This window comes from Aotus nancymaae, unplaced genomic scaffold (assembly GCF_030222135.1).
Source record: "Aotus nancymaae isolate 86718 unplaced genomic scaffold, 86718_ANA_hifiasm-v0.15.2.pri h1tg000040l, whole genome shotgun sequence".
NCBI classification, from domain to species: Eukaryota; Metazoa; Chordata; class Mammalia; order Primates; family Aotidae; genus Aotus; species Aotus nancymaae.
This window is the reverse complement of record NW_026988454.1, coordinates 102,053,133-102,070,079: the sequence shown is the minus strand read 5'-3', so window position 1 is coordinate 102,070,079 and position 16,947 is coordinate 102,053,133. Positions and strand designations below refer to the sequence as shown.

At 40.2% G+C, this 16,947-nt stretch overlaps 1 protein-coding gene across 1 annotated transcript in view; it reads right to left on the bottom strand.

The window, feature by feature from the left end:
* The window catches only part of EYS (eyes shut homolog), a 2,025,572-nt gene that overhangs the window by 68,000 nt on the left and 1,940,625 nt on the right, over positions 1-16,947 (bottom strand). Inside the window, 2 exon segments of the mRNA XM_021676159.2 lie at positions 7,728-7,872; positions 8,696-8,862. Of these exon segments, the coding sequence (XP_021531834.2) occupies positions 7,728-7,872; positions 8,696-8,862 (312 nt within the window).

Genomic DNA, 16,947 nt, shown 5'->3' with positions numbered 1-16,947 from the left:
ATAATCATACACCAGAATACTTTGTTAGATGACTATAACTTAATGTCTGAAAGTGTTCATTTTAAACCATTTCTTTTTTAGATGGATAAATAAAATGCTTTTGTTATAAGGAACTAGTGAAATATGTTTTTGGCTAAAAATGTGCCAATGCTATATTTAGAGAAAGAGTTAGCCAGTACAAATAGCTAAATGTATTTATTTTACAGAGACATGCCTCATGTTGAGGGAAAGTGTTCTCTTTCCTGGTCCACAAGGGAGTGTAGTTTTAAGGGCAAGAACTTCCCAGTGCCATGTCCCCCTCCCATCTTTCTCCATCTAGGGGATTTAACGGTCTCTGTTTTAATTTTTGTGGGGGCTGGAAGAATCAAAAGGTTAATCACTCCAGCGGAAGTTCTAAGGAACTCCTTTCATTGGCCTGAGGTCTTGGAGAAGGTGAGGGTTCCTCCCAGGTTAAAAGTCCCCTTCTTCCACACCCCTTCGGACTCCATGTTTGGATCCCCTTCCACCCTCGTGGAAGCTGTCTTTCTGTCTCCTGGATTTTCCCTCTGGAGTCCCCTTCCACACTCTCTCATGGAAGCCTGGCTTCCCCTCCTAAACTCCATCGCTTTTTCTATTCCCTTCCACTCAGTGTGGAAGCTGCTTTCCTCTCCTGGATTCCATCTGTCTGGATTCTCTCACTTAGTGTGAGAGCTAGCTGTTTCTTTCTCTCTCCTTCTCCTGTTTCTCTTTTCCTACTTAAATAAATCACTTTCTACAAATACTATTTAGTCCAGCATTTACTGCGCACTGCACCATTGTCTCCTCTCCCATTCTTGGGGAGTGATAGATGAAGAACCTGAAGAAATGTCCTCTCAGGGGAACTGAGGGCTCCCCTCAATGTCTGAACCCCAACAGTGTCAGTCGACATATCATGTTTTTAGAGCAATTGGAGTGATTAAAGTGGAAGACAGTTGTGGAATATATATCATTTTATTATTATTATTATAGTAGATAAAACATACTCTGCTTGGTGTAGTTCCATGAAACAGACAGTCAGTACATAATACATATATCCTGTATGTGATATGGAGCCATGAGCCATGTGTATATTGAAAATTAGACTGACTAGGTACCAAATAAGTAACAGCTTTTTTTTTTTTTTAATAGCAGAAGGTTTTTAAATTATTGCAGTAAACTCATTACATTTTTCCATATGGGCTCTTGTTTGAAGAATCTCATATGATTAAAAAAGGAAGAAAGAAAAAATTGAACTCACAAGAAACTGAAAGCACTGACAGTGTTGGCTATTTTTAGATGAGAACAACTCCTTTACAGTGTTAAGGAATCTGAATCTATCTCATGTCCACTCTATTCAGTTGAGTGGTAAATATTTAATAACCTCCATATCAATGGTCACTAGTTGCTGTAACACTAGAAGCTTATTTTCTATTCATGTAAAGTGCAAAGGGTGGTTAGGGTTGGCATCAAGGTGTGTTGGCAAACAAAGTACAGGATTGTGCAGAAGATTTTAATAGGCAAGGCCTGGAAGTAGCAACTATTACACCTGCTGACATCTCCCTGGCCAGAACTCAGGCACATGGTCATGCATAGCTGTAAGAGAGTCTGGGATAGATCTGGTGGTAACAACATGTCACAAGCATGTGTTATGTGAAAGCACCATTCCATGTGCTGTGGAGCTCTGTTATCAGTCAAAACTATAGCTCCGGTTCTCCAGAAGCTTACTAAATTCTAAATTAAGACCTACATTCTCTAGGCATATAATTATCCTAGGTATGAAATGCTAAGTGGGAAAGGACTTGGAGCTCCAAAGACTACAGAGAGTTTACTCACGATGAATGAGCTCAGAGAGTAGGCTCTCATTAAGGAGGTGTGATATGAGCTGGCTTTCCAGGCAAATGGAATTTGAAGAGGTGGAGAATGCTGATTTAAGCATGGGCCCTGAGGCAGCAAAAATAAGACATACAGACATAAGACATAGTTGATTTTATGTGCTAACTTGACTGGACCATAGGGTGCCCAGCTACTTGGCCAAATATCGTAGGGGGTGTGTGTGTGTGTGTGTGTGTGTGTGTGTGTGTGTGTGTGTGTGTTTTAGGATGAGACTAACACTTATATTGATAGACTGAGTAAAGCAGATTGCCCTCCCTACTGTGGGTGGGCCTCATTCAGTCACTGAAGACTTGAATGCAACAAAAAAGGGGAAGTTCTTTCTGTTTGGTTGCTCTAACTGGGATGTTGGTCTTTTCCAGCTTTCATACTTGGACTGAAACATTGACTCTTCTTGGGTCTTCAGCCTGATGGCTTTCAGACTGGAACTCACACCATTGGCTCTCCTGGTTCTCAGGGCTTCAGACTCAGGCTGGAGCTACATCAATTCTCCTGGATCTCTAGGTTGCTGACTGGATTTTGGGACTTCTCAGCATCCATAATCATATGAGCCAATTCCTTATAAAAATCTCTCTCTTTCTCTCTCTCTGTGCATACATGATTGGTTCTGTTTCTCTGGAGATGCCTAATACAGATACATTTTACTGAATTAAAAATTGGTGGAAGCAAGATAAGTATAGAAAAAATATATGGGTTTTGGAATGCCAGGTGTATTAGTCCATTCTCACACTGAGATTTAATTGGCTCATGGTTTCACAGGCTGTACAGGGAGCATGGCTGGGGAGGACTCAGGAAACTTACAGTCATGATGGAAGGTGAAGAGGAAGGAGGTATGCCTTACATGGCTGGAGCAGGAGGAAGACCATGAAGGAGAGGTGCTACACACTTTTAAACAACCAGATCTCATGAGAACTCACTATTACAGGAACAGCAAGGGTGAAATCTGCCTCCATGATCCAATCACCTCCCACCCGGCCCTTCCACCAGCATAAGGAGTCAAATTTGACTCCTTTGCCCAAATTTGACACGACATTTGGGCAGGGACACAAATCCAAACCATATCACCATGCAAGAAACTCAGTTATTATTCTAGAGTTGACTGGGTGTCTGTTGCATTCTAGAGCAGCAAAATGGCATGATCTATCAGTATAGCAATAGTGTTCTGACGTGCCAGTTAATCAGGGAAGGCTGAGTTGTCAAAGATGACAGCAAGCCTGTGGTTTTAACTTCAGCTGCATCAGAATCACCTGAAGGGCTCATTAAAACACATATTACTGGGCCCCATTCCCTGAGTTTCTGGTTCAATTAGAATTTGCATCTCTAGCAAACTTCCCAGTGATGCTGATTTTACTGGTCCAGGGACAACATTTTGGGAACCAGGATTGTACAAAGGATTCAAACAAGTATTGGAGAGACTCGTAGCAATAGTAAATGAAATAAGTAAAGAAGTATATTCAGAAAAGGCATTTGTAGTGAGGATGAGATGTTTGATTTCAGTTATTTGCTTCTATAGCTGCCTTTATTTAGCACAATTAACAGCTCAGCAAGATTATTTACAGGCAACAGAACTTCTAGTGAAGGACCTAGCTTATTTTCACTTGTGGCCTAACCAGTTTTACTTTTTTCTTCCCCCGATTCCTCCTTTCCCTTCTTCTTTATCTTCTTTTCTTCTTTCCTTCATTCCATGCCCAGTCAGTCTGATACCACCATTCATGAGCCTCACTCTGACAACTCTGCAGCTTTGTAGCAGATGCAACTTTGGAAAGCAGAGGAGAGGAGAATTGATCTTATTAGGGCAGATAAAAAAGTAAGGCACTGAGTATTTGGTAGATTTAGACTATTTAATATGATTAATCTCAGTACCTTTATGAGCATTAAAGGTCATAGAAAATATAATAGTTGATTAAAAGCCATTTTTTAGAACAAAGACAAATTGGCTTTAGTAGCAGTAATTATTTGTATTTTAGATCGAGAACTTCGGATTAGAGTTATTTATCAAGAGTTTATAGAAATTGGCTGGGCATAGTGGCTCATGCCTGCATTCCCAGCACTTTGGGAGGCCGAGGCAGGTGGATGGCTTAAGCCCAGGATTTCGAGACCATCCTGTGCAACATGGAAAAACACTGTCTTTACTAAAAATACAACAATTAGCCAGATGTGAAGATGCAATTCTCAAGTTCATGGAGAGTAGGCCAGACCTGGTTGAATGGCAGAGGACACCATAAGAACAGACCTTTGACCAAGTACCCTGGGACTAGGATTGACTGAAAGCTGTTTTTTACCAAATGAATTGTTATAACAATTTAAAGCATGTTTTATAACTCTACTACAACGTAACTCAGCTTTGTAAAGATATGTTAGCTGGGTTTGGTGGCTCAGTTACATGGGAGGCTAAGGTAGGAGGATTGATTGAGCCCTGGAGGTGGAGGTTGCAGTGAGCTGAGATGGCACCACTGTATTCCAGCCTTGGTGACAGAGTGAGATCCTGTCTAAAAAAATAAAGTAAAATGAAATAGAGAATTTATAAAAATGTAAAAGCCTAGATTAGATAATCTTTTATTGTGTGATTTGTGATTCTACAGACAAATGTGATATCCTTACTCTAATTATTCTTTCAGAAAATTCTATTTGCTTTGCTTCATTATGATTAATGAATATGGTGGCTTCCACATCCTTCTCTGCAAATTAATACAGGAACAGAGAACCAAATATCTCATGTTCTCACTCATAAATAGAAGTTGAATAATAAGAACACATGGACACAAGGAGGGATCATTACATACTGGGGCCTGTCGAGAGCTGGGGGGCAAGAGAGAGATAGCATTAGGAGAAATACCTAATGCATGCAGAGCTTAAAACCTAATTGTTGGGTTGTTGGGTGCAGCAAACCACCATGGCATATGTATATCTATGTAACAAACTTGCATGTTCTGCACTTGCATCCCGGAACTTAAAGTTAGAGGGAGAGAGAGAATTTAAAAAATATACTGTGGATTCCAAATCTGGGACGCTTGTTAAAATGCAAATTTTTAGGCCCCACTGTAAAGATTTCAATTCAATAGTTCTTGGGTAGGTTTCAGAAATCTATATTTTAAAGAAGTGATTCTATATTATTCTTCAGCACCAGTAGAGATCAGCTTTGGGAACCATGGATTTGTGGCACCATTGCAATTTGGTAACAATACTCCATGATTTATAATAAATAGTAAATGCTAATTTAGAGTGGAGGGAGACATTAAGAGAGGATCCAACAGATGAATAATAAAATTAGGGGGTCTCAAGGTCCTGAATTTTCTATAAGACTGTGGCATAAGTGGCAATTCACAAAAAGGCTTGTCCAAGATTTCCTTCTTCACTTAGGACTGTAGCAGTTGACATGCTTCCAGGAGGGTGCAATCTTAGTGTTTCTGTCAGAGAAAGGGCCAGCTATGTGTGTGGTGATCTCAGGCTTATTGCCACACTTAAGGAGAAAATGACAGGTCTTGATGAAAACCTCTTTTTGTTCTCATCATTAAGGTATGAAGAAAAATTCCTAATAGAATGGAGTAAACACCACCAAAGGAAACCAGGAAGCATTGGACTTCAATGAATATGCAAATGTTGAAACCTATGATAGCAGGATAGAGTAATGAGTTAACATTTATTTGATCCTTATTGAATGCTGGTTTCTGGGCTAAGCGCTTAACAAAAATATTTTACTTACTTGATCAATCCACAAAAACCCTATGGAGTAGGCATTTCTATTTTGCAGAGGAGAAAATAGAGGTGCAGAGAATCTAAATAACAGGCTAAAAGTTATGAAGCTGATAGGTGACGGTGTCTGCATCTGAAGACAAACTGATTTCAGAGTCAGTGCTGTTAACCTGTTCGTGTTGCAGAGAAAGATGAGCAAGCACCTGACTGGAGCTGTGCCTCTCCCACATCCAGCACCATCCGCACTGCTAACACATAGGACTTTCTCTAACCAGGCACTAATCTGTGCTCTCTTTCCATTAACTCACTCTCAGAACTACATAGCAAAAGAAGTGCTGTTACTATCCCATTTTGCAGATAAGGCACAGGAAGTTTAGGTGACTGGCCAGGTCATGAAGCATATACGTGGCAGAGGTTGGGCATGTATCTTACAAGTCGGGTTCCAGAAGCCACACTCTTATCCTTGATGCTATACTAGCCTCTCTTACAGAGGAATTATCCATTCCAAAGTACTTATATAAGGATTGTGTCTATGAATAAAAGAAAACAGGTTTTGATTACCCCCTACAGTGTCTCTGCATCATTTAGTGGAAGATATACTTCTTTCACATTCATAGTTTTACCCATTCCTTTCCTTGAATATAATGTTTAAAAAAACTCATTGCTTTGTTGTGCCCTTACAATCCTTTTCATACTGTCTCCTGCTGTGAAAGAATCATTGAACTCTCTATTACAGTTAGCGCAATAATATGCTCTAAATGATTCTTTAAGACACCCTTTTGAGAATCAGCACTGATTACAAATTCAAAGAAAAAGTTTCTTCGAGAGCCTTGACAAAATAATTTTATTAGAACCCAACCTTGTATTATGCTGGATTAGCTGTGTTGTTTTCATATGCTTCAAGTACATGGCCTCCTGCATTTGTGTTTAGGCAGAAGTCAATCAAGGTTGGGAAAAGAATGCAATAAAGTAGGCAGATAACTTCAATGCCTGAGATGGTGCTTGATGACAGCCCCTGTCTCTCAGTGATCCTGGTCTCTGGCCCTTTACTTCTCACAGAGAGTAGCCTGGACCTGGTTGTGTGGCTAAGGACACACAGTAAGAACAGATCTTTGACCAAATGCCCTGGGACCTGGATCTACCAAAGATTATTTTCACCAAATAAATTATTATAACAATTCAAAGCATGTCTTTATTTTATAACTCTATTACAGTATGAATCAGCTTTATAAGGAAGATCCAAGCCTGAATTCCTATTTGAACACAGGAAGACAGACTGTGGCAGTAAGATTGCTCACCCAAGCACAATGTTCCCCTTAATCCTCTTGGCTTGCTGTGGCCTCTGTGGGGCACCCCTTGGTGGTAAGGATGGGTTGACTGCAATCTGTCTCTTGCTTTTTAAATTCCAAAGTTAGATGGAGTTTTAATTTTTACTGTGACTGTTTAAGGTCTACACTGCTCAGCCTGTATTAAACAGCACCCTGTATAAAAAATTAACCGTACTCCTGGTTCCCTAAAATCATGCTCTCCATTTCCCATTTCCCATTGAACTTATCGCATTATACGACTATATAATTAACTAATTACATTTAGTGTTCCTTTCTCCAACTAGAATGAGTGCAGAAATCTGATTTGTTCATTAAATGATTCTAAACATCTAGTACATATGCAGTAAGTGGTCAATAAATAGTTAATGAGGCTGGGCATGGTGGCTCATGCCTGTAATCTCAGCATTTTGGGAGTCCGAAGTGGGTGGATAACCTGAGGTCAGGAGTTTGAGACCAGTCTGACCAATATGAAGAAACCCCATCTCTACTAAAAATACAGAATTAGCCAGGTGTGGTAGAGCATGCTTGTAATTCTAGCTACTTGGGAGGCTGAGGCAGGAGAATCGCTTGAACCCAGGAGGTGGAGGTTGCGGTGAGCAGAGATTGTGCCATTTGCACTCCAGCCTGGGCAATAAAAGCGAAACTCTGTCTCAAAAAAAAAAAAAGTAAATAAACATTTTTGATTAAAATCAAACTTTGTTCAACTCTGAAAGCAATCCATATAGTTGGTTTGGGAAATAGAAGTATACTCTTTAAAATATTTTTATCCCTCAATATTTGAAATAAGTAGTTATAGCATAAAAAAAGTCCATGCCTTACCTTGAAAACCATTTTTAAAATCTGCTCCATTTGGTAAGAGATCTGGAGTGTATTCACTGTAGCCACCTACATAAAACTGACTGAAGACATTGAGACCAACCAGTCTTCCTGGAGCGATAATGGATTTATTTTTATGATCATCTACCTTCAAAAGGAGAAAAAAATCAAAACCTATTAAAAAAGAAATTAAATCCCCAGGGTGAACTGTTAAGATACTCTTTAGTTATTTCCCATTAACTTGGCATGAATAATTTACAAAGACCTGAATTTTGAAGAAATAAAAAATATGATACCACTCAATTCTCAGCTTCTCTGCTGGTGTCTGTTACTAGGGATATATTAATATAGCAGTCATGGTTTTGCATTTCAATCAAAATCGAAGTTCTTCAAAGATTAGGTGCTGGCATCCTGCTGATTCCCCTCCATTTAGCCTTCCCCCTCTCTTATCCATTTTCCATAGAACCACCAGAGTCATTTATCAAAAATTAGAAATCAACATGGTACCCACCTTCCTGTTTTAAGTAGCTCTTCATAGTTCTTTGGATAAAAATATAAACTCCTTAGCACATCTAAGTCCTTTGATAATATAGACCTTATCTGTGTCTAACCACTTTTTGCTCCCCCATCCCCCTCACCTGAAAACCGTGCTGAAATACTTGCATTCCTTAAGCTAATACTGGCCACTGTTCTCTTTCCTAACTCTTATTTGAAGTTATGCTCAAGCATCACCTTCTCTGAGAAGCACTTACTGAATTCTGTCTCTCACCCTTATCTATATTAGTCATCCCTCTTATTTGTTCTCATACTACTTAATTGTAATCAATTCTCTATTCTCCTAGTTGGTACAATAGTTTGTGAACTTTGTGAATGTAGGCATCATGGGCTATTCACCACTGAATAGTGTTAGCACAGATCTGAAAATATACTAGTATTCAGTTTGTGGAATAGATGAAGGAATGACTCTTTACCTTCAGCCAGCCCTCTTGGAAGAACTTCCCCAGATGAACAGTGTGGACTCCAAGGCTCAGATCGAGGGGCTCACTCCTGAGGCTTGCTATGCCGGACCCCAGGTTATAACTATAAACCACACTGCCATTGAGTAGGCCCACAGCCAGGAAGTCATCTCCATTCAACCCTGGAATGAGAAGCCATATGACGAATGCTCACTGAGAGGAGGTCAGGAGTTCTGTCCTCTTTGTTTTACTGACTGGTTCTGAATTACAGCTCAGTATGCTAAGTTATAATACACATTTAGTCTTTTGTCAACATTTAGGTGTATGTGCATCTGGCTATTATTACTCCCAGCCCCAGAAACAGAGCACCAAGAGTTTATGTCTTTGAAGCCATGAAGGTTCTGGTCAGTCTGGGGAGTGATCAATGATCAACTAAAAAGCTGACTGGGGTTAAAATCTCCTTTTGTCAGAGTGAAATTCAGGGTGCGCTTTGCAATAAAGAGAACTTCACAATGGAATAGAATTGCTCAGGTAGCTAATGAGATTGGAAAGGCTGAGATGACCTAGCGTCAGCTTTGAAGTTCTCTCTATGATTTGAGAATAGCAAAAAGACCAATTTATTCCTATGATTGTTCAGAATTTGTTATCATTATTTTGTTACAAAAGCTCTTAACCATGCCCCATGGCCATTTAAAGGTGGGCTGTTTCTGTGTTCCCTCTCCTCTCTCTCTCCTTCCGTTAGTTCAGAGCCATCCATGCAATACAGTGAGTTCCAGGACCCAGAGCACTCAGGATACAGTTCTTATAGACCCACGGGACAAGGGAAGTATTTGGGAGAGACCCAAAATTAACCACTAGGGGAAGGTGTTAGCAGTATCCTTGGTGGGATTAAGAAGTTCCGGGATGATCAGTCGGTATACAGCAAGAGATCTGTTCACAGGAAGCAGGGACCCAAATGTGTCACCCAGCTTCTGAAAGATGTGTTAGTGAGTGGGGCAAAAGAAGCATTCAATACTGAGGCTAGCTTCAATTTCTTACTCAGTAAGGAAACTGAGGCAAAGACTTCTGCTGAGAGGAAGAACATAAGAACCCCCAAGAAGCAAGAGGTTTAAGCATAGGTGAAAAGGTTGAATTGAGTCCTTGACATAGAACAAATGTACTAGGAGTATGCACAGCCTCCTGATTCTGCATTTATAGGAATGATGCTTTGTCTGTTGATGGGGCTTCTATTGTTGCCTTAATCTGGGTAAAGGAGAGAAAGATCTGTAGGGATGCAGGTTTCCAGATAGGGTGGAGAGAGGTGGGCTTCCTGAAACACTGGAAAGTGAAAGACAGAAATATTATTTAGAGATACTTGAACACTGCCTCTGTTTTTCTAAAGGGTTTGCCATGGACCCTGAGCTAGGTTACTTTTGAAAGCTTTCTAGGTGAGTCTTATATGCAGCCATGGGTAAGAGCAACTGTATTAAGTGACCTACCATTGACCAAGTACCTTGAAAACTTATGGCAAGTCTCTTTTTTTCTTTCTCTCATTCTGGTGATTTCTTACCACCTGCAATGCTGCATCAGGCTAGCTGGGTTGTATATTTAAAATGGAAAGTTATATGTTTCAGGAGAAAACATAGATTCAGGAAGGTAGTTAGAGAGGCAGAAAGGAGAAAAACTCTTACTAGAGATTGGAGGTAGTCTTTCAGGCAGCTGTTGGGATATAGAAGAAATTGGGAGGGGTGGAAGAGGAAACTTATGAGATGTTTCTGTGGGTTGTGAATAGGAATTTTGCTGACAGATTCTGGAGGGGATCTGAATTGTCTTTCAAATTGTCCAGGTTGTTGGAATGGAGTCAGTATTCTGCCAGCTGAACTATAAGGCACTGCAAGGGCATATTCATTTCAGCTATATCCTTTTTTTCCTTTCTGCCTTATGCTCCCCTTCCTCCAGTTATTGAAAGCCCATTTCATGCCAGGAGCATCATTATCCTTAGGCCCTTGACAGCCCAATCAGGAGGAGGCAGGAGGTTGGTTTCAAGTTCCATGAGGAGCAGGGTAGAAACAAGTGGGAGCAGCCCTTAAACCAGGGTGAGGAGGAGGGTTAGGAAAGCAAAAGGCTGATTTTTGAGTTGGTTTCTGAGGTCATCCAGAAAATGACAAGCAAGAGCTTGCTAGATGAAAAAAGAGGAGACAGTGAAGAGTGTTTTTTTTTTTAAGTGCTTATTCAGCATTTTCATATATATATGTGTATATATATATATGGCAATGTGGTTTGCTGCCTGCATCCCCATCACCTATATCTGGCATTTCTCCCCATGTTATCCCTCTCTAACTCCCTACCCCCCACTGTCCTTCCCCTAGTCCTCCCCCACAGACCTCAGTGTGTGATGCTCCCCTCCCTGTGTCCATGTATTCTCATCATTCAACACCCACCTATGAGTGAGAACGTGCAGTGTTTGATTTTCTGTTCCTGTGTCAGTTTACTGAGAATGATGGTTTCTAGTTTCATCCATGACCTTACAAAGGACATGAACTCATCGTTTTTTACGGCTCCTTAGTATTCCATGGTGTATATGTGGCACATATACACCATGTCCAGTCTATCATCGATGGGCATTTGGGTTGGTTCCAAGTCTTTGCTATTGTAAACAGTGCTGCAATGAACATTCGTGTGCATGTGTCCTTATAGTAGAACAATTTATAATCCTTTGGATTATAATGAAATTGCTGGGTCAAATGGAATTTCTATTTCTAGGTCCTTGAGGAATCGCCACACTGTCTTCCACAATGGTTGAACTAATTTACACTCCCACCAACAGTGTAAAAGTGTTCCTATTTCTCCACATCGTCTCCAGCATCTGTTTCCTCCAGATTTTTAAATGATCACCATTCTACCTGGCATGAGATGGTATCTCAATGTGGTTTTGATTTGCATTTCTCCAATGACCAGTGATGATGAGCATTTTTTCATGTTTGTTGGCCTCATATATGTCTTCTTTTGAAAAGTGTCTGTTCATATCCTTTGTCCACTTTTGAATGGATTTTTTTTTCTTGTAATCTATTTTAGTTCTTTGTAGATTTTGGATATAAGTTCTTTGTCAGATGGGTAGATTGCAAAAATTTTTTCCCATTCTGTTAGTTGCTGGTTCACTCTAATGATTGTTTCTTTTGCTGTACAGAAGCTCTGGAGTTTAATTAGATCCCATTTATCTATTTTGGCTTTTGTTGCCAATGTTTTTGGTGTTTTAGTCATGAAGTCCTTGCCTATGCCTATGTCCTGAATGGTTTTGCCTAGATTTTCTTCTCAGGTTTTTATGGTGTTAGGTCTTATGTTTAAGTCTTTAATCCATTTGGAGTTAATTTTAGTGTAAGGTGTGAGGAAGGGGTCTAGTTTCTGCTTTCTGCACATGGTTAGCCAGTTTTCCCAACACCATTTATTAAACACAGAATCATTTCCCCATTGCTTTGTTTTTGTCAGGTTTGTCAAAGATCAGATGGTTGTAGATGTGAGGCATTACCTCCGAGGCCTCTATTCTGTTCCACTGGTCTATAATCTCTGTTTTGGTACCAGTACCAAGCTGTTTTGATTACTGTAGCCTTGTAGTATAGTTTGAAGTCTGGTAGTGTGATGACTCCTGTTTTGTTCTTTTTGCTTAGAATTGACTTGGCTATGCGGGCTCTTTTTTGGTTCCATATGAAGTTTAAGGTGTTTTTTTCCAGTTCTGTGAAGAAGGTCATTGGTAGCTTGATGGGGATAGCATTGAATTTATAAATTACTTTGGGCAATTTGGCCATTTTCACAATATTGATTCTTCCTAACCATGACCATGGAATGTTTCTCCATCTGTTTGTGTCCTCTCTTATTTCGTTGAGCAGTGGTTTGTAGTTCTCCTTGAAGAGGTCCTTTACATACTTTGTTAGTTGTATTCCTAGGTATTTTATTCTCTTTGTAGCAATTGTGAATGGAAGTTCATTCTTGATTTAGCTTTCTTTAAGTCTGTTATTGGTGTATAGGAATGCTTGTGATTTCTGCACATTGATTTTGTATCCTGAGACTTTGCTGAAGTTGCTTATCAGTTTAAGGAGATTTTGGGCTGAGACGGTAGGGTCTTCTAAATATACAATCATGTTGTCTGCAAATAGAGACAATTTGACTTCCTCCTTTCCTAATTGAAGATGCTTTATTTCTTTTTCTTGCCTGATTGATCCGGCTAGAACTTTCATTACTATATTGAATAGGAGTGGTGAGAGAGGGCATCTTTGTCTAGTGCCAGACTTCAGAAGGAATGATTCCAGTTTTTGCCCTTTCAGTTTGATATTAGCTATGGGTTTGTCATAAATAACTTTTATTATTTTGAGATACGTTCAGTTAATACCTAGTTTATTTAGAGTTTTTAGCATAAAGCATTGCTGAATTTTGTCAAAGGCCTTCTCTGCATCAGTTGAGATAATCATGTGGTTTTTGTCTTTGGTTCTGTTTACGTGGTGAATTACATTTATAGACTTGTGTATGTTGAACCAGACTTGCATCCTTGGGATGAAGCCTACTTGATCATGATGGATAAGCTTTTTGATGTGCTGTTGCAAACTGTTTGCCAGTATTTTATTGAAGATTTTCACATCTATGTTCAACATGGATGTTGGCCTGAAGTTTTCTTCTTTTTTGAGTCTCTACCGGATTTTGGTATCAGGACGATGTTGGTCTCATAAAATGATTTGGGGAGGATTCCCTCTTTTTGGATTGTTTGGAATAGTTTCAGAAGGAATGGTACCAGCTCTTCTTTGTATGTCTGGTAGAATAAGCTGTGAACCCATCTGGACCTTGACTTTTTTTGGTTGGTAGACCATTAATTGTTGCCTCAACTTCTGCCCTTGTTATTGGTCTATTCAGGGTTTTGACTTCTTCCTGGTGACTTCCTGGAAGTCTAAGGAAGACTTCCTGGTGACTTCTTCCTTAGGCTTGGGAGAGTGTAAGTGTCCAGGTATTTATCCATTTCTCCCAGGTTTACTTGTTTATGTACATAGAGTTGTTTGTAGTGATCTCTGATGGTAGTGTGTATTTATGTGGAATTGGTGGTGCTATCTCCTTTATCATTTTTTATTGCATCTGTTTGATTCTTCTCTCTTTTCTTTTTTATTAATATGGCTAGTGATCTATTTTGTTGATCTTTTCAAAAAACTACCTCCTGGATTTACTGATTCTTTGAAGGGTTTTTTGCTGTCTCTATCTCCTTCAGTTCTGCTTTGACCTTAGTTATTTCTTGTCTCCTGCTAGGTTTGAGTTTTTTTGATCTTGCTCCTCTAGCTCTTTCAATTTTGATGATAGGGTGTTGATTTTCGATCTTTCCTTGCTTCTCACGTTGGCATTTAGTGCTGTAAATTTTCCTCTAGACACTGCTTTAAATGTGTCCCAGAGATTCTGGTACGTCATGTCTTTGTTCTCATTGGTTTCGATGAACATCTTTATGTCTGCCTTCATTTCATTGTTTATCCAGTCAACATTCAAGAGCCAGTTGTTCAGTTTCCATGAAGTTGTGCAGTTCTGAGTTAGTTTCTGAATTCTGAGTTCTAATTTGATTGCACTGTGGTCTGAGAGGCTGTTTGTTATGATTTCCATTCTTTTGCATTTGCTGAGGAGTGATTTACTTCCAATTATGTGGTCAATTTTAGAGTAGGTGCAATGTGGTGCTGAGAAGAATGTATACTCTGTGGATTTGGGGTGGAGAGTTCTGTAAATGTCTATTAGGTTTGCTTGGTCAAGGTCTGAGTTCAAGTCCTGGATATCCTTGTTAATTTTCTGTCTTGTTGATCTGTCTAATATTGACAGTGGGGTGTTAAAGTCTCCCACTATTATTGTGTGGGAGTCTAAGTCTCTTTGAAAGTCATTAAGAACTTGCTTTAAGTATCTGGGTGCTCCTGTGTTGGTCATGTATATATTTAGGATCACTAGCTCTTCTTGTTGCATTGATCCTTTTACCATTATGTAATGCCCTTCTTTGTCTCTTTTCATCTTTGTTGGTTTAGAGTCTATTTTATCAGAGACTACAGTTGCAACTCCTGCTCTTTTTTTGCTCTCCATTTGCTTGGTAGATCTTCCTCCATCCCTTTATTTTGAGCCTATGTGTATCCTTGCATGTGAGATGGGTTTCCTGGATACAGCACACGAATGGGTTTTGACTTTTTATCCAATTTTCCAGTCTGTGTCTTTTGATTGGAGCATTTAGCCTATTTAAATTTAAGGTTGATATTGTTATGTGTGAATTTGATCCTGCCATTTTGATGCTGGCTGGTTGTTTTGCCCATTAGTTGATGCAGTTTCTTCATTGTGTTGATGTTCTTTACCATTTGGTGTGTTTTTGGAGTGCCTGGTACTGGTTGTTCATTTCTATGTTTAGTGCTTCTTTCAGGAGCTCTTGTAAAGCAGGCCTGGTGGTGATGAAATCTCTGAGTAATTGCTTCCTCATAAAGGATTTTATTTCTCCTTTGCTTGGGAAGCTTAGTTTGGCTGGATATGAAATTCTAGGTTGAAAGTTCTTTTCTTTAAGGATGTTGAATATTGGCTCCCACTCTCTTCTGGCTTGTAGGGTTTCTGCTGAAAGATCTGGTGTGAGTCTGATGGCTTCCCTTTGTGAGTAACCTGATCTTTCTCTCTGGCTGCTGTTAGCATTTTTTCCTTCATTTCAACCCTGGTGAATCTGATGATTATGTGCCTTGGGGTTGCTCTTCTCGAGGAATATCTTTGTGGTGTTCTCTCTTTCCTGGACTTGAATGTTGGCCTGCCTCACTAGGTTGGGGATATTCTCCTGGATAATATCCTGAAGAGTGTTTTACAGCTTGGATTCATTCTCTCCATTACATTCAGGTACACCTATCAAATGTAGATTAGGTCTTTTCACGTAATCCCATATTTCTTGGAGGCTTTGTTCATTTCTTTTTACTGTTTTTTCTGTAATCTTGCCTTCTCATTTTATTTCATTGAGCTGATCTTCAACTTCTGATATCCTTTCTTCTGCTTGGTTGATTCGGCTATTGAAACTTGTGTATACTTCGCGAAGTTCTCGTGTTGTGTTTTTCAGCTCCATCAATTCGTTTATATTCCTCTGTAAGCTGTTTATTCTTGTTAGCATTTTGTCAAACCTTTTTTCAAGGTTCTTAGTTTCTTTGCATTGGGTTAGAACATGATCTTTTAGCTCAGAGGAGTTTCTTATTACCCATCTTCTGAAGGCTGTTTCTGTCAATTCATCAGACTCATTCTCTATGCAGCCTTGTTCCCTTGCTGGTGAGGAGTTGTGATCCCTTGGTGGAGGAGAGGTATTCTGGTTTTGGGTATTTTCATCCATTTTGCACTGGTTTCTTCCCATCTTTGTGGATTTATCTACCTGTGGTCTTTGTGGTTGGTGACTTTCAGATGGGGTCTCTGAGTGGACGTCCTTTTTGTTGCTGATGAAATTATTTCTTTCTGTTTGTTAGCTTTCCTTCTAACAGTCAGGCTTCTCTGCTGTTGGACTGCTGGAGGTCCACTCCAGATCCTCCTTGCCTGGGGATCACCTGCAGTGGCTGCAGAACAATAAGGGTTGCTGCCAGTTTCTTCTTCTGTTATCTTTGTCCCAGAAAGATACCCACCAGATGTCAGCCTGAGCTCTCCTTTATGAGATGTCTCTTTGGTTATATAGGGGTTGGGGAGCTGCTTGAGGAGACAGTCTGTCCCTTAAAGGACCTCAAGTGCTGAGCTGTGAGCTCCGTTATTCTGTTCAGAGCTGCTGGGCAGGTATATTTAAGTCTGCTACAGTGGAACTCATAACTGCCTTTTTTTCCCAGGCGCTCTGTCCTGGGAAGGTGGGCTTTATTTATAAGTTCCTGACATGCTGCTGACTTTTTTCAGAGCTGCCCTGCCCAGCAAGGACGTAGTCTAGTCAGTCTGCCAGCAGATGCTTTGCTGAGCTGCTGTGGGCTCTGCCCAGCTGCTGTGTGAATGTCCTTGCAGTTTTGTTTATAGGGGTATAGTTAGAACTGCCTCAGTAATGGTGGTCTGCTTCAGTAATCTCAGTAATGGCAGACTGACACTGTAATGGCAGAGTGCCTCAGTAATGGCAGATTGCCTCGGTAATGGCAGACTGCCTCAGTAATGGTGGACTGCCTCAGTAATGGTGGACTGCCTCGGTAATGGCAGATGCCCTTCCCCCCACAGAGCTGGACCATCCCGGGTCCAGCTGTGCTTGCTAAGAAACTCTCAATCCAGAACATTTCAGATTGCTGGGCTTTGTGGGGGTGGGACCAGAT